The sequence below is a fragment of the Chelonia mydas genome, chromosome 7, assembly GCF_015237465.2.
Source record: "Chelonia mydas isolate rCheMyd1 chromosome 7, rCheMyd1.pri.v2, whole genome shotgun sequence".
Lineage (NCBI taxonomy): Eukaryota > Metazoa > Chordata > Testudines > Cheloniidae > Chelonia > Chelonia mydas.
Genome location: NC_057853.1, coordinates 30,260,206 through 30,278,476, shown reverse-complemented (window position 1 = coordinate 30,278,476; position 18,271 = coordinate 30,260,206). Strand labels below are relative to the sequence as shown.

The 18,271-nt window shown below is 49.3% G+C and overlaps 1 protein-coding gene across 5 annotated transcripts in view; it reads left to right on the top strand.

The window, feature by feature from the left end:
- Positions 1–2,861: 2,861 nt before the first annotated feature.
- The window catches only part of DNAJC4 (DnaJ heat shock protein family (Hsp40) member C4), a 75,902-nt gene continuing 60,492 nt past the window's right edge, over positions 2,862–18,271 (top strand). For 3 of the 5 annotated variants that reach the window (XM_043551225.1, XM_043551229.1, XM_043551224.1), the window contains exon 1: positions 13,094–13,147. In XM_043551225.1, coding sequence (XP_043407160.1) covers positions 13,117–13,147 — 31 coding nt within the window. In that variant the 5' untranslated portion in view covers positions 13,094–13,116. Of the gene's footprint in view, positions 2,916–3,641; positions 3,859–5,129; positions 5,259–13,093; positions 13,148–18,271 lie in introns of those variants that run through there. The other 2 variants (XM_043551228.1, XM_043551227.1) reach the window with 2 other exon arrangements.

Below are 18,271 nucleotides of genomic sequence, written 5' to 3'. Positions count from 1 at the left end.
GCCCTTCAATCTCTCTGTGCTTCCATTTCCCCATCTGTAAAATGGGATAATAATCTGTCCTTTGGACTGTAAACTCTTTAGGGCAGGAACAGACTCTCGCTGTGTGTCTGTGCAGTGCCCGGCAGAATAAAGCACTAATGTTGGCCTGGTCCATGAAACACCTGGCACAATGAGGGCCCTGATCTTAGTCAGGTTCTGTGCAGCACCCACCACAACAAGGGCTTGATCTCGGTCAGGGTTTGTGCAGCGCCCACAAGGCCATGGTCTCAGCTGAGGCCTCTAGCTGCTACAATCACACAGGCAGTAACAAAGATGTTTAGTTTTAAATTGAAGCCAGGAACTTCAAAGAGCAATGGGGCATTTGCAGGGCTCACCACAACCTCCAGAGTTCTCGTAGTGAACAGTTTTACAAGAGGATTGGAAGGGACATAAATACTTGTGTTTCAGGGTTTAATCCAGTCTCTATTAGGGGTTGGATCAAACCTTCATGAGGGCAGATTACTCTGTATCTGCCCACTGTGTGATTCTCACACCTTCCTCTGAATCATCTGGTTCTGGTCTCTGTCAGAGACAGGACATTGGACTTAAATGGGCCATGACTCTGATCCAGTCTGGCAATTCCCATTTTTCCGACTGTTATGGGTGAGGTGAAAGATTGTTCAAACCAGTGGGTGTAAACACTGCCCTTCATTTGGGACACATGTAAAAGCAATTACACTCCTTTTCAGGTGGTTGAAATGGGTCAGGAAGGAATTTTACCTCCAATGCACAATTGGCCTGGTGTGTTCTAGGTTTGTTTGGCTTTTTTTGCATTCCTCTGAAGCATCAGGGATTGGAGACTGGACACTAGAGAGGGTAGGCCAGGCTCTGAGGTGGTTCAGAATCCAGTTAATCCTCTGTCTAGCTGCCTGGCTGCTTGCTCGGGATCCAGCTGATCATCAGATTTGGGGTCAGGGAGAAATTTCCCTCAAGTCAGATTGGAAGGGACCTTTGTGTTTTTTCACCTTTCTCTGCAGCATGGGTCACTGTGTGTGTGTGGGTCATCTGTCTTACCTCATCAATTCCCTGCCATCACTGGGTCCTCGGGCATGGGTGGCCGTTTGGTTTCTCCTGTTCTTTGCCTGCAGCACACAACCGTTTAGTTTCCTGAGGAGGACCGAAATGCTCTGGGCAAACTGAAGTCATTGGGCTCAATATAGGGGTAAGTGAGCAAAACTAAGTGGCCTGTGCTATACACTTAAAACTGTATGAAACAATAGGGACCTCTGCCCCAACCACAGGCATATGTCACATTGCCCAAAACAAGGTGCACGTGGGCAGAGGTGTTTGATGGGTATCATTTTAGCAGAGGTGTGCATGAGAGAGAGAAGCTGAGAAGGATCAGAAAGCCAGGGGCTCAGCCTGGACAAGCAGGGAGAAAAGCTCAGTGACAGCGAGAGCTTTTTGGGCTAAGTGCTACCTGAAAGAGGCTTGGGACTGTGAGCAAAGAAACTGTCTCCAGTTTGATTCCTCCTGCGTTCAGGGAAGCAGGACTTTGTGCAATCTTTTTAGACAAACAGAACTGCAACAAAGATACCTGACTCCACTATCAATTTTTCCTCCAAACAAGAGATGGGGAAACAATTGATTTTCCAGTTTGCTGACCATTCTGAAAAATTGAAGACAACTAGGGTTGACTCGAACTGAAAGTTTTTAAAATTTGTCGGTGAATCAAAAAGTTGGGGAAAAAAATCCTGTTTCAATCAAGCCATTTGGTTTCCAAACTTTATGCGTTCTCTGAATGTTGTTAAAATAAAATCAAAGTAAAGTTTGAAAGGACAAGTCATTTTGAACTGGAAAACCTGAAATCTTTCCTTTCAAAAATTACAACATATTTTGGATTTTTTAAAAACCAAAACAATTTGGCAAATTTGACACACATTCACAAAATTTTTCGGTCAACCTAAATCTGCATTTTTGGGTGCAATGTTTTGGCTGAAAAATGTTGCCCAGCTTCAATCCTAACTGACATTACCCTGAATTTTGGCTAACTGTGGAGGTCAGAAGGGAATAATGCTACACTACACTCTATGCATGGAGGCAGCAGCTGAATTCCCTGGCATCTGCCCATTGCTACTTCCAGCTGGTGCACCGTCATTGAGGCCAGGGCAGCGCAAGGGAACAAAGAGGTGCTCAGCTGCCCAGTGAATCCTAACAGTGGAGGGAAGCAGCCATGCAGGGAAGGGGGCCAGGTGGGGAAACAGAGGTTGATTTAACAGTTGTTGCCATTAGTGTCTGTTCCGCGCTGGGGATCCTGAATGAAGGTGGTGAGGTGGAAGCGGCTGAGGGGAGAGCCTTGGAGGGCTCCAGCAGGCTAGAGAAGCGCGAGGGCAGCACTGGGGATCATGGGAACCATATGTGTTAGCGCAGGCAGGGAGCTGAAGTCTGTGTTCCAGCCCCCACCCCCTCATAGCGGGTCCTGAAGATCTGTTTTGAGGGCTAGGCAGCAGAAGAGCCCGATCTCAGGGGTTTACAGGCTTGTGCTGCCTTACAATGGGCAGCAAGTCAGCGGTGGGCTGGCGATAGAACCCAGGCGTCCTGGCTCCCAGCCCCCACTGCCCTCCCAGCGCTGGGACAGAACCCAGGCGTTCTGGCTCCCAGCCCCCACTGCCCTCCCAGCGCTGGGACAGAACCCAGGCGTCCTGACTCCCAGCGCGGGGCAGGGGCTAGACCCCCGTCCCGCAGAGGACCCGCTGTCCCGGCCTAGTGCCAGGCGGCAGCGCAGAGCTCCACCCTGCTACGCCAGCCCGCCTCCGCCACGACGCCCAATAGCCGTGGCTGGGGGCGGGGCCCGGCCGTCGCCCCGCCTCCCCGGCGGGCGGGGCCGGGCAGCTGCTGCAGGAGGAGGCTGGAAAATGGCGGCGGGGGCCCAGAGTGTGAGTCTCTATGGCAACCAGTCCCCCTCCCCCCCGCCCCGTGCGGGCCCTGCGCCTCCAGGGGGCTCTTTTGTCCCCTCCCCGAGCGCCCCCTTCCCCATCAGCCTGGCCCCCCTGGTTCGCCCCCTTTTTATCCCTTGCAGCCTCCACTGTTGCCCACCCGCAGCAAGTGACCCCCACGCTAATGCCCCCGCCCCCGTAGTAACTGCCCCCCTGCAGTATCTGCCCCCTTCCCCGGCAGCAACTTCTTCCCCCCGTGACAACTCTGCCCCGCACACACCGTTGTACCCTCCCCTGTGGCACCTGCACCCCCCCCCCCACCTCTTGCCCCCTGTACCCGCCCCCCACTGTCACCCATTCCCCCTCCCGCATCCAGTCCCCCACTGGTGAGTGTACCCCCAGCCGCAGAGCCCTTTCTCTGGCAGGGCGTGGCTCTTCCGGGGTGGGCAGAGCTGTTGGCTCACACGCTGTGATTTACCCCTGTTCCCAACTGGCTGGTGAAAGCCAAAGTGATTTAATGGAAAAGGCCCTTTCAAGTTTGGGGGCCAAGCTGGACACACCTGGGGGGCTGGGCTTGGGGCCTAATCAGCACCCAGAAGTCCAGGGAGCTGTGGGTGCTCAGCACCTCTGGGCCTCTTGAGTCAGGCACCAAAAATCTCCAGCCACCTTTTGAGATTTGATCTTTAACTCCCGTGTGACTATTTATTATTATGTGTATTACAATAGTGCCTAGAGGCCCCAACACATTGTGCTGGGTGCCGGACGGCCGTGCTGGACAGAGATCGGCCCCCCATTGTACCAGGCACTGTACAGACCTGTCTGAGACTGGAGCCCCCACTGTGGTGCTGCACTGACCCTGACCAAGAGTAAGGCCCCTCCACTGTGCTAAGTGTCACACAGGGAAATACAGTCCCTACCTGCAAAGTGCTTACAGTCTAAACAGGTAGGAAAGATCATCCCCTCTTTTATAGACAGGGAAACTAAGGCCCAGAGAGACTGAATTACTTTCCCACACAGGGAGTCCAATGGCAGAGCCAGGAACTGAGCCCAGATCTCCTGGGTCCCAGTTCAGTGCTTCAATCTTGGGAGACATTGGGCAAATCACTTCCTCTCTCTGTGCCTCAGTTTCCCCATTTGTAAAAAGGGGATAATGATGCTGACCTTCTTTGTAAAGTGCTTTGAGATCTACTGTTGAAAAGTGCTAGATAAGAGCTAGGGATTATTATTTAACCACAAGACCATCCAAAGTTTAAATGATTGAAATCTTTCCTTTAACAGTCTTCCCTCTTATAAATTATTTCTATTGTGACCTGAATCAGGATCAGAGCCATGTGAACAGCATTCTTTGTTCATATGGGTGGGAGGCTGATCGGGTGTGTGTGTGGATATTTACCCAAAGAATCTAATTCTATTTGATTGTGTTGTGGGGGTTTTTAAGGTCACAAAGACATTTATTACTGTGTTTGGTAAAACTTAAAAAAAAATTAAACAACACTCTGAATTTGGGCCTTAAACTCAGGGAATATTAAGTTATATCCAGGTGTGGAGCAATGTTTGTCATTTGGTCAAAGTAGCTTTGGTTATGTTGCATGCAGAGAAGTGCTTCTAGGCTGATCAGGGGAATGGAGAGCCAATTTTATGAGCGGAGACTGAAAGAGTTGGGCTTGTTTAACCTGACCAGATGAAGGCTGAGAAGGGATCTGGTTGCTCTCTATAAATATATCCATTCCGGAAGGGATCCCAAGTAGGGAGGAAGAACTATTGAAGCTAAAGGACAATGTTGGCACAAGAACCAATGGGGATAAATGGGGCAGGAATAAATTTTAGCTGGAAATGAGAAGAGGGTTTCTGCCCATCAGAGGAGGGAGTTCTGGAGCAGCTGAGGGCAAACAACAAAACTAGTTCGAGCATGGAATTTGATAAATTTATGCCCGGGATTATATGATGGTGTTGCCTGCAGTAGCTGGGACTAGACTCAGTGACCCCACAGGTCCCTTCCAGGACTATGTCCTAGGTGTAATTGACTGATGCTGATTTTGTTGGTCCAGACTGAAGGGCTAAGAATCAGATTTTAAAAGAGATTTAGGTGCCTAAAGATGCAGATAGGTCCCCTGGTAGGATAGTGAAATCTGTCTAGGTGGTAAAATTGGGAGCTTGGTTAGACGCTTCTAACATGTGAGCTAACACTTTCTAATGCCATCCCTTTTATTCTAGTCCGGCAAGGCCTTGGTGTGAGGGATTCCAGGAAGGCAGTGTGGTCTAGTGGCCAGAGCACTGGACTGGGGGCTTGGGATACCAACGTTCTATTCCCAGCTCTACTACTGGCCTGCAGAGTCACCTTGGGTAAGTCTCTTTACTTCTCTATGCCTCAGTTTCCCCATCTGTAAAATGGTGAGAATGATACTGACCTTATGTAAAGCACTTTGAGCTTTACAGAAGAAAGGTGCTATAGAAGAGCCAGGGTTTATTAGCAGTATCAGCTATTCTGTATAAAGCAGTGGTTCTCAAACTTTTTTTTCCACGGACCCCTTGAAAATTGCTGCGGGTCTCGGTGGACCACTTAATGATCTTTCTAAATGTTGTTTGTACCATTAGCTAACTATTATAAAGCGCTTTGGATAAAAGCGCTCTATAAAAAAACCTTTAATAATAATTATTGTTTTTTGTTCTACAAATAAAAGCACACAACTCATATTTTAATATCAGTAGTCTTACCTTTCTAATGTGATGGATGTGCCCTCTTTCCCCCGTTGCGGCAGCCCCCAGGTTGGGGCTGGGAAGCAGGGGGGTCTCTACCCGGCAGCCACAGCCCTGGAGCTGGGGAAAGTTGCCTTTTGCTCTGGCCGCTGCAGCCCTGCACATCCCAAATTCCCCCCACCCTCCTCGTGTAGAAGCAGTTTATACTGAAAAAAAAGTATTTTTGCCAGTATAGTTTATACCAGTTCCCCAAGTGAAATAATCTATTACAGCAAAAACTGCATCTTCGCCAGGGTTTTCGCTGGCACAACTGCGTCAGCAAAGACTCACACCCCTAGGCGTAGCTACGCCAGCAAAACTTCTAAGCATAGACCAGGTCTAGATGACCTAAAGTTTCTCATGCCTTTAAAATCTATGGATCTATGTTGTAGCTATATCCCAGCAGGCCTCAAGCAGTTTGGCTGTACCACTGGGTGTTATGTTTGCCACTCACCCTGCTGAGGGTGCTCAAAAGCAATGGGATTCAACTGCAGGGGAACTCATATCTGTGGGCCACGTAATGTTCTCTGTAGCCTGGGTTCAGTAGTTCAGTGTTCCTGATCTCCGGAGCTTGCAGTAATAAATGTGAGATTTCTGAGGCTGGATAAGGTGGTGAGGGCTGGAGGGAAGGCCCCCTCTTTCATGAGCAGGAGGATTGGCAGTTGCTATGGCACTGGAATAATGGCTTTTTGCTGAGTGCCAGTGCAGCCAGTAGGCGACCCTAGGTGTAGGATATAGCAAAGAGATCTCCATGTTGGCAAACAGCCTGTCTAAAGTGGGCATGTTTGGATTGATGTAGCTAAGTGGATGTAATCCCCCAATGCACTGCTGCAAAATGGAGTTTACACTGGTCCCACTTACTCAGCTTCCAACCCTGACGTTCCACTGGTGTAGTGGGCATCATGAGGCATAAAATCCCCATGATAGAGAGAGTGTGCACAGAGGAGGCCCTTATGCAAGTAGCTGCGGGCATGCTCCAACAGAACAAGCAATCTACCAGGTGTATCACTGAGCTGTGTTGGTATTTCCATCCAAGGGCCGCCCTAGCTCTTCCATTGCATGCCCCTGTGTTTGGTAGTAAGGGCGCTCAGAATGGATCCCTGCTGGGTGCAGGCCAGCTGTGTAAATGCTCTGCCCCTCCTTTATGAAATAGGCCACAGCAAGTCTAGTCTGGGATATAGCTACATGGAAGGGCGGGCCCTGTGGCTGGGCTCTGGGAAGGAGGGGGTGCAGGTATCTGGGTTGGGAGGGCACTGCGGCTGGAGTCTGGAGGGGAGGGGGTTCCGGTGTATTGGTTTTGGGGGGCCTGCGGCTGGGCTCTGGGGGGAGGGGTTATGAGTGTCTGGCCCCTCCAGCTGGGCTCGGGGTGGTGGGGCAGAGAAACAGGAACTGGGTTGTAGTAGGGGTTTTTTTAATTCTCTACTCCTGGGGGAATTTTTGTGTGTGTGTGTAATATTACAGACATATTTGCTGACAGGTATTTTGAAATAAATTTCCAAATAATTGAAACTGGCATGATTATGTAGTGTTATTTTGACAAATAAAATTTGCAGAATTTTAAAATATTGTGCACTGAATTTTTATTTTTTTGGTGCAGAATTTTTATTTTTTGACACAGAATTCCCCCAGGAGTAACAGTTAGTGGATGAGAACCAGGAGTCTTGATGCAGTCCCCCTTCTATGTTAACCTCTAGAGCACATTCCCCACTCAGCTGGGAATAGAAGCCAAGAGTCCTAACTCCTAGACCCCCTTCCCACTAGACCTCACTCCCCTCCCAGGTCTGGGAAGAGAGCCCAGGTGTTCTTTCCAAGTCTCCTATGCTAACCACTAGAACCCACTTTGTTCCCAGAACTGGGAACAGAACCCAGGAGTCCTGGCTCACAGCCACCCTGGTTTAACAACCAGACCACCTACATTTCCATCATGTGGTAAATGCAAAATTATGGTCCCTCGATACTATATGCTACACAATTCTGTGCCCTGATCTCCAGTCCCTGGAGCTATTTCAGTGCTGCTTGCTTTTAGCAGCTTTCCATTCAAGTTGCTTTTTGGTGTGAAATTTTTGCTGCCTCAGCCCCTTCTGTTCTAAATTCCTGCTTTCCGCTCAGCTGTGGCCATTCTCTCTGGGATGCAACTTGCGAGGTCTGGGCAAGGAATGGATTGATAGTCAGAGCACTCTGTATACTACAAGATTACTGAGAAAACAAATGGACTTGTGTTTCCCCACTGCTTTGTCTGCTGGTTAAAAAATAGTTTGAACAGTGAATTCATAGCTGGATTGAGTCTTGTGAGGGTGTTTTGGCTGAAAGGGGCCAGGGTTTCAAAATCAGCTCTGTACTCACAAACCAGCATTGTAATATTATCTCTTATTGCTACTACAGTAGTGCATAGAGTTCCCAGCTGAGATCACAGCCCCATTGGGTTAGGGTTGCGTAAGGGTTGTCTGTATGCAAAAGCTGCACCCGTGTAGCTAAAGCAATCCAGGCTCTCTAGAGTGGCTGGAGCTATATTTGTGCTGATTTCCTTAAGCGAAGGGGAATAAGCTATACTGGTGTAAGGCACTTTTATCCCAGTGTAACTGCGTCCACCCTAGGGGTTGAACACCGGTATCACTATATCAGTAAAGAAATCACTGCCTTAACCAACAGTGATATTGGTACAAAATCAATGTGTAGATCAGGAGTCCCTGACTTTGCTCTGGACCCCATTGTGCTAGGTACTGTACACACACATATCAAGAGCTTATCTAAATGAGAAATTGCTCTGATTATATTTAAGGTATGATGTTAAACCGTAGCAAATATCCACATTGGCCCTTTTATTTTTGGTTTAAAAGAGGTGTATTTTGGTTTAGTGTAGGGATACAATTTTCAAAAATGCCTAAGTCCCATTTTCAAAAGTGACTTAGGAGCCAAAGCCCCATTGAAAGTCACTGAGGACTTGTTTACTTGGGGAAATTGACCGTTGTAGCTCTACAGAGCACTAGGCAGAATTCCCTGTGAGGATAGTTTATTCTGGAATAAAATCCCTTTCATTCTAGTATGGAGTGTCCACTTGGGGGAGTTATATTGGCATAACCACTATAGTGAAATAATTATTCCTCTGTAACTATGCTGGGAAATTTCTCTGTGTAGCTGAGCCCTTAGTACCTTCATAGGGAGAAAATCCCAGGTACAAAAGGGCTCTTTAACCTAGTAGAGAAAGGCAGAACAAGAACCAATGGCTGGAAGTTAAAACCAGACGCATTCCAATTAGAAATTAAACACCAATGTTTCACAGTGCAAGTGATTAAACATTGGAACAAACTCCCAAGGGAAGTGGTGGAGTCTCCATTTTTTGATGTCTGCGAATCCAGACTGGCTGCCTTTCTGGAAGATGCTCTAGTCAAACCCAAGTTATTGGGCTCAGTACAGGAGTAACTGGATGAAATTCTCTGGTGATCAGACTGGATGATCTAATGGTCCTTCTGGCCTTAAAAAGTATTAATCTTTTATTCTCCCCTCCCCTCTGATTTGTTGGGAATTCTGGTCCAAAACTGGGGATCCAGCTGTACAGGCAACTGGATAGGGATGTAAAGAAGCACTTTACCCCAGTCTTGCAACAAAGGGGTTAGCCTGTGTTCCTGTCCCCTGCAAGCATGACTTCCACCCTCCTGGGTTACACACGCACTGAGCCTGGAGCCTCCAGAGTTCAAAGTATGAGCTCCTACAACTTGAGCCGAAGAACCAAGGCTCTGTAGCTGGCATTGTAACAGACTCATGCCCACCCACCGACCAGTGGGTTATACAAGCGTCTGTGTCCCTGCCGTGGGCAGAGAGCAGTGGTCTTTTTGTTAGAGTTCCACCTGCTTTGCAGGGGCTTTGATGAATGGGATGGATTACCCACTAGCTTGTCGAAGTGCCGGCTGTGTCCTCTGCAAAAATGGTGCAGTGTTCTGTCTGACAGCAAGGCCTCATCTAAGCATGAGAGAGGTTTTTGCCACTCCTTCGGCTACCATACCATGCGGTGCACTGCCAAGGCAGGGGGCTGCAGCTGTGTGCTTTTTATCTTGCACGGGAATGACGCCACTGCTCTTAAGCAGCATCTTGAGCTAGGACTCCTGAATTCTGTTTCTGACCCTGAGAGGAAGTACTGCCTAGTGATTAAAGCAAGGGCCCGGGAGCCAGTTCTGTTCCTGGCTCTGATAGAAAGCAATCTCTTGAGGTTACGAAGGGGGCTGTGGGAGCCAGGACTTGGGGGTTCCCTTTCTTGGCTCTGGGGGTGGAGTATTGTCTAGAGAAGGGGTTCTGGGAGCCAGGACTCCTGTGTTCTCTTTTTGGCTGCAGTGGTTAGAACGGTTCTTTTCCCAGCTCTCTCCTTGACTTGCAGTTTGACATTGTTTGAGACACTTATTGTTGTCCAAATCTCTGATTCATATCCCACATTGGTGGAAAATGGCAAATACATGTCTATCCTTGGGAAGCAGTGTTGCCAAGTGGCTAAAGTTCTGGATTGGGTCTTGAGAGACTGGTTCTGTTCCTGCTCTGCCACTGCCCAGCTGGGTGTCCTTGGGCAAGTCATGGCCCCACTCTGTGCCTCAGTTTCCCCACCTGTAAAATTTGGATAATGATACTGCTCTCCTCAGTAAAGGGCTTTGAGATCTGCTGATGAAAAGCATTACTAGAGAAGGGCTAAGGACTATTTGAGATGGGTTGAATCCAGGTCCAAACTCCTTCCTAAATTAGATCCAGTGGCACTTTGCCTTCACAATGGCATCTTAAAAATGCGACCGCTACAGCATATGAAAGTTCCTGGTGGTGTGACACTGCTCTGTCCAAAGAGCTGGGGAATGAACCTTGTGAATTTAGTGTCAAACCACATCTGTTGTCACCAGTCTTTGTTACCTTTGGCAGCAGTGCAATCATGATAGGAATAGTCACAGCGGATCAGACCGGGGTACGTCTGGACCAGTATCCTGTCCTCTGCAGTAGCTGGTACCGTAAGCTTCAGAGGAAGATGCAAGAAGTTGGGAATAATTCCCCCACCCCACAGAAAATTCCTTCCTAACCCTTGTCAGCTAGAAGTCGGTTTATGCCTGAACTGTGAGAGTGGGAAGGATGGTTTTGTGGGCTGAGATTCAGGAGCTCTGCCGCTGACTCCTCATTTGAATTTGGGCAAATCATAGCCCTGCTCTGTGCCTCAGTTTCTCCATCTGTAAAATGGGATAATGACCCTGATTTCCTTTGTAAAGCACGTAGATAATGCTCCTGCCACTCTCAAAGATGTTGGTGTTGTAAACATTTCTAAAGGAAGGATGGCTTTTTGAAGTGAAATGGCACTTAGGACATTCTCACCTAACTCTGCCCCTGTGAAGAGCAGTGCTTTTGTAGCTAAGGCACTGGACTGGGATTCACGAGATCTGGTTTCGATTCCCGGTTTTACCACAGACTCCCCATGACCTAAGGCAAGTCACTCCCCCCTCTCTTGCCTCAGTTTCCCCATGTGTAAGATAGGGAGGATGGTACTTTCCTATCTCATAGGCCAGGGGCAGTTGTGAGTGACTATGAGATGCCCAGATATGATGCCGATGTGAGTACGTAGACAAAACCTGAAGGGAATGCCAGGTAATTGTAATTGTCCTCATTGTTATTTATTATGCGTATTGTGGTTGTGCCATGGGCCAGCACCTCATTGCACTAGGCACTGTACAGACACAGATCAAAAAGCCTCATCCCTCCTTTCTTTCCAATAGGTCCAGTAGCAGTCATCAGGCTCTTTACATGAGTGGACTGTGACGTCTTAAAGTCACAAGTACCTGCCCTTTGGAAACTTCGTGCCTGGCATCTTCCCTCTGTTTGTTTTTGACACGGCTAATGGTGCAGAATGATTTAGTGGTCTCTGTGCAGTAACCAGCCAGATGGTGTTTTTGCTAACTGCACAAATAAACACGTCAGGCTGTCGAGTAGGCGAAAAGGGTAGTGACTCTCCCTCACCTCCCCGACATTTACCCAAGGGCTGGATTGCAGGCTCAGCGCTTCAGCAAACACGTCTGGAAACAAATGCCAAGTGCAGGTGTTCTGCCGCCATGCAGCAAGAGGCAGGTTCAGTGGTGCCCGCTGGAGGGGACAAGGGATGAGTATCACATGAAAGGCACTTGCTGTTTTCCAGGGGGATTCACATATACACCGTGCAGTTATTTACAGCAGGGCAAAGCAGGGTGTAAATCGCTACCCGCTCGGACTGGGAGCTTTTCTTGCTCTGATTTCATCGGGTACATCTACACAGCAATTAAACACCAGCAGCTGGCCTGGGTCAGCTGACTTGGGCTCGCAAAGCTCAGGCTGTGGGGCTGTAAAATTGCTGTGTTGATGTTCGGATTCATGCCGGAGCCTGAGAGGGGAGGGTCCCAGAGCCCATTCTCCAGCCAAATCTGAAAGCCTACACGGCAGTTTTTAGCCCGCAAGCCCAAGTCAGCTGACCTGGGCCAGCCGTGGCCAGTGTCCTGGGTCTTTTATTCCAGTGTAGATGTACCCATAGATTCCAAGGTCAGAAGGGCCCACTCTGATCATCTGGTCTGACCTCCTGTATAACACAGCTCATAGGATTAATTCCTGATTGAACAGGAAGAGATCTAGAGCACAGTGTAAGGGAGTGTGCAAAGTGCAGGGTATTGTTTCTGTTCACTGCAAAGAAGCAAAGTCAGACAAATGGTGGGAGAAAGGGAGACAGCCTGCAGAGCAATTAGAGGGATCACCATGGCATGCAGTCTATTAGTTATTATGGGTATCCAAGTAGCATCTAAGAGTCCCACCTGAGATCAGGGCCTCTGTTGTGTCAGGCACTGCACGGAACCCCCCGACTGATGTTGAGAACCCCCCATCATGCTGGCCGCTACACTGATACCTCCAGCTAAGATTGGAGACCTTGTTTTGCTTGGCACTGCACAGACACCCTAGAATTATCTGGGCCATCCTGTTTACCCTTTTTAAAAATTGGTCCAACATGAGGTTTCTTCTGGTTTTCTGGAACTTCCCCAGTGCTCCTAGACTTATTGAAAATCAACATTAATGGTGCGGCAGGCTCCTCAGCCAGCTCTTTTAAAACCTTTGGATGCAACTTATCTGGTTCTGCTGATCTAAAAATGTCTAACTTTAGTAGCTTCTGTTTAACATCCTCCAGAGATACTAGTGGAACGGAAGGAGTGTTATCATCACCATGTGATACGAGTATATAATCTGTTTTTCCCTCCAATACAGAACAGAAATATTTATTCGGAACCACAGCCAATGGGAGCTGCAGGATCAACACCTGCTGGCAGAGCTGTGGCTAGGCAGCTCTGCACGCTGCCTCCACCCCCAGGATCTGCCCCCGCAGCTCCTATTGGCCACAATTCCCGGCCAACGCGAGCTGCGGAGCCAGCAGTCAGGGCGGGGTGGGGCAGCACGCAGAGACGCCTAGCTGGGCCTCTGCCTAGGAGCAGCAGGGATGGGTTGCCCCTTGCGAGGAGCTGCCCGAGGTGAGCACCGCCCAGATACGGCACCCTGCACCCCCTCCCGCTCCCGAACTCCCTGGCCTGAGCCCCCTCCCGCACCCAAACTCCCTCCCAGAGCCTGTGCCCCACACCACTCCCGCACTCCGAACCCCTTGTGGCCGTTCCTCCGCCTAGGAGCAGCAGAGACATGTTGCCGCTTCCGGGGAGCCACGTGGAGCCCGGTAGGGAGCCTGGTGGCCCCGCACCAACCGGACTGTAAACCGGACTTTCAATGAAGATCAAAAATGCCAGTTTATAGAGCTTTCCGGTTGGTAAAGTGTAGGATAACACAGCTTTTACTATATTTTATTTTTTATAGCTGCCTTCACTTCCCTCCTAAACCAGATTGGTTTTCTAACCACCACAGTTCTGCCTCAGTTGTGAGATTGTGGCTTTTTGGGCATCAAGTGAGGTGTTTTTAAATGATTCCCAATTATCATTCACATTTTTTTGATTGCATTCTCTACCCAGATGTTTTGGCTCATAATTGTTTTCAGCTTTGTGAAATTGGCCTTGTTAAAACACCAAGTATGTATATTTATTCTGCCTGCGCTTTATAAATGTACCTGAGCTTGTACCATTCATTTTTATTTTTGTGATCAGTTCTTTATGTGTTAGGACAAGGTCTAATAAGAATTCCCTCATGTTGGTTGCAACACTTCATGTTAGGAAATTTTCCTCTATACTGTTTAGAAGTACTGCGGATGTTTTAGTACTGGTAGCATGAGACCTTCAGCATGTGTCACTCAAACTGAAGTCCCCCATGATCATGCAAGTTTTTGCCTTACACATAGTAGATTGGTGAGTACTGAGGCAGTCATCGTGTTCCCTAGTGTGATTTGGTGGTCTGTAGCAGACACCGACCAATATCCATCTTCTACTTTATCTGTTAGGACATTGATCCATAAGCATTCAAAATAATTTTCTTCCACATTTTCAGTGACTCGGAAACAGGCAAAGCCATTTGTGACATAGAGTGCCACTCCCCCTCCCCTTCTGCCCACTCGATCCTTCCTAAATAGGTTATAACCATTGATTTTAACATTCCAATTATGTGAATCATCCCATCAGGTTTCAGTAATAGCAACTAGATCAAATTTATACCCACAAATGAAACATTCCAATTCCTCGTTTGTTACCCAGGCTCCTAGCATTGGTATATAGCAGGGGTGGGCAAACTTTTTGGCTTGAGGGCCACATTGGGGTTGTGGAACGGTATGAAGGGCCGGGTAGGGAAGGCTGTGCCTCCTCAAACAGCCTGGCCCCCTCCCACTTCCCGCCCCCTGACTGCCCCCCTCAGAACTCCCAACCCATCCAACCCCCCCTGTTCCTTGTCCCCTGACCACCCCTCCCCGGGACCCCACACCCTATCCAACCCCCCAGCTCCCTCTCCCCGACTGTCCCGACCCCTATCCACACCCCTGCCCCCTGACAGGCCCCGCCGGGACTCCCACGCCTATCCAACCCCCACTGCTCCCTGTCCCCTGACTGCCCCCCGGGACCCCCATCCCTAACTGCCCCCCCAGGACCCCACCCCCATCCAACCCCCCTTGCTCCCTGTCCCTCCCGACCCCCCAGGACCCTACCTCCTATCCAACCCTCCTGTTCCCTGTCTCCTGACCGCCCCCCCCCCGAACCTCTGCCCCATCCAACTGCCCCCTGTCCCCTGACTGCCCCCCGGGGCCTCCTGCCCCTTATCAAACCCTCCCCCCTGCCCCCTTACCCTTACTATGCCACTCAGAGCGGCAGGACAGGCTTATTTAAAAGCCTGGAGGTGGGCAGGTACAAGCTGCGCTACCCGTGTGAAGATTGCTGTGGGGGAGGGGGGACAGCCGGGGAGGGGCCGGGGGCTAGCCTCCCCGGCTGAGAGCTCAGGGGCTGGGCAGGATGGTCCCGTGGGCCGGATGTGGCCCGCGGGCCATACTTTGTCCACCCCTGGTATAGAGGCAATTCAAAAATTTCTTCTCCATGTCCTTTGGTTCCTTTATTTATTTTGTTTCCCCCATCTTGATTTTGTGCTGGGTGCTTATATCTTCCCTCTTTTTACCCTCCCCTTCTGTTATTAGTTTAACCCTGTGCTGACTGCTCAAGCCAGCCTGTCCTCAAAGAGATTGGTCCTCCTCCTACTGAGGTGGAGGCCACCCAAACTATACAGTTTCTCTCCCATAAAAGTTTGACCAACGTTCCACAAAACCAAAACGCTCCACCACTTACCTAGCCAGCAGTTCACTTCCTGAATCTTCTGTCTTCCTTCATTCGTGGGAAGGAAGGATCTCAGAGAAGATAGCTTAGATTTTCTTTTTCTTCAGCACACTTCTGAGTTCCCTGAAGTCATCTGCTATATGCGAGATTCCCTGTGACACAGTGTAATTAGTGCCTATATGATCTATCGCCAGGGGAACCTTGCCCGTCAACTTCAGAAGCCTATCCAATCTTAGAGTGACATGCAGCACATTGTCTTATTGTCTTCAGTGCCTTGCAGAATGTTCTTTCAGTTCTTCTGAAAGAAGATGGAGTTGGGGGAGGATTGGGGGAGCCTTATGCCAGGCACTGCACAGACTGCTCCCCAGGTAGAGATCAGGGCCTCCCATTATGCTGAGTGCTGCACAGGTACGGAGAATATATAATCTAAATAGACAAAAGGTGTGGGGGGAAACTGAGGCACAGAGCGGGGCGGTGACTTGCCCAAGGTTACTGAGCAGGTCAATGCCAGAGCTGAGAATAACTCAGGTGTTCTGAGTCCCAACCCAGAGTCAACCTTCTTCTCTTCCCTCCCGCCTGACTGAAGAAGACTGTGTTCTCACAATCATATGTCTCATATACGAAATGCAATTGAACACTTTGAGATTTGTTCCCCAGGGGCACAGGACCGGCCCCAAATATCCTCCATCTCTGAGCTCTGCTTGTTACAGGAAGGGGCTTGTGGGGGATGCGCCTACCTGTTAGACTGGGTGTGAAAAATTCCCCTATGCATAGGGTTGGCACCAGGTCTAGGCGTCATCCCCTAGCGCAGAGTCTTGCAGAAACACCAAAGGTGTGAGGGGCTGTTTGCTGGAGATCTGTTTTGACTAACATGCACAGGAGATCTAATCTGACTGGTTTAGGGATAGCCAAGGTTAAGAACCCATCATCCCAGATGGCACGAGCAACCAGGCTTTATGCCTGGCACAGCAGTGTTATGTACAGGAATCCCTTTAAATAGGTTGTGAACCCTCTAGTGGCACTTATTGTGTTCTGGGTCTCATAACCCAGCCAAAGCAGCAGTGTGTTTAGGCTTTGAGCATTATACAGAGTGAGCAAACGTGATTACTCTGCTTGAGCCCCATGCTTCCAGTACCATAGCTGCTTGCATTATAACCTTTCTCCTCCTCCCCTTCCTGCTCCCAGGGTTAATGCTGAATATCATTTTGCAGCATCCCACGTCCTTGGCAGGTCCCCTTCTCCCTAGTACAAAGGAAACAGGTGAGGACGAAAGGGAAACATCAACGGGATCTATGCTGTGCTGGCGAACCACAGCTGTTTCCTGGTGCTGTCACTTTCTGATATCCTGTCTAAATTCCCCTCTTTTCTTTCCTGAGCTGCCAGTGTCCCGCTGCTCATGGAGGTTATTTTTAACTTCAGAAGACCCAGAATTATGAGATTCCAGCTATGGGGCTGCCTCAGACTTGTGATGGGGTGGGGTGAGGGTGGATAGAGCCTGAGTGACTCTAAGGAGCTTTGGAAAGTCAAACAGACGGCAGCTCTGCTTTTATCTGTAATGGCAAAGAAATGACACCATTCATAACCTCCTTGACAGGCGGGTCTCAGACTGTACAATGCATGCTGCTAGTTGGAGACTCTATGTTTGTTTGGTATAGAAATACATCTGCCAAAACAAACCAGGCAGATAAGTTTGTATTACGCCGTGCTAATTTTCTGTCTCTCCAACGAGTGGTTACAGCTAGCTGGCTTGCTTTCAGAATGGGAAATTGTTATAAAAAAAGGCAGGAAAGCATTGATTCCTTTTCAGAGTTGGATATATGATGAGAAAGGGTCCTGGCTCAGTTACCATGGCGATGAATTTAACTGTTTGATGGGGATGCATATTGAAAAATTAAATTATTGTTATTACGGTCGTGCTGCACAGGTCCCACAGCTGGGATCATGTTGTGCCAGGTGATGTACAGGCTCCTGGCCAGGATCGGGGTCTCCTGTTTGTGTTGGGCACTGGCCAGTGTTGGGGACCCACATCATGCCAAGCACTGCACAGACCCTCTGACAGATTGAGGCCCCCATCATGCTGGGCACTGCACAGAGTAGGAAACAGTCGCTGCCCTGTAGAGCTTACTGTCTAAACAGGCAAAGGTAAACTTGACAGAAGGTCGCTCACTTTGTTGCTTCTGTCGGCCGAGCTGATTGCACACATCAGAAGCTCCTTGCCTTCCTCTATTTGCAGCTCCCAAGCTACCTGGGTGCCACCTTTTCATCCCCCTCTATTTCAGGGACTCCCCACAACTCCCTCCACCCTTTCCCCCATGCCAGGGGCTCTGTGTGCCCCCTTTCCATCTTCCTCTGTGCCAAGGAGTCTGTAGGCCCCCATTCCCCACTCTCCCCATATCAGGGTCCCCCATTCTCTCTGTGCCCCACCTTCTCCTCTCCAGGATTATTTATTGAACCCAGACCTCCTGAGTTCTTGTCCAGCTAGTTAACAATAAGATCCTTCTCTAGCCCAGTGACTATGCACCATTTAAGTTCTATAGAGACGGATTCAGTGGTGCATAGGCCACACTCTGGACCTTTGCACAAGGGTAAATTTCACCCAAAGTGCATGCTGGGACATGGTTACAGTCCACGGCTGGAGTCTGCTGCATGGGTCAGTCCAGTCCCTTGCCTAAAGGCTGCAGTGGGAGGTTCTGGAGGTGAGACCTGGCTAGGTGTGAAGCAGACAATTGTCTTTGTTGACGTCTCACAAGGTTGTGTCTTGCAAGCAAACTGCGTTCCCCAGAGCTTGCACAAGCCATCGATTCTCAGACCATAAGGCTAGAAGGGACCACTGACCATCTAGTCTGACCTTCTGTATAACACAGGCCATAGGCCAGCCCTGAATTAGTTCCTGTTGGAACTAGAGCG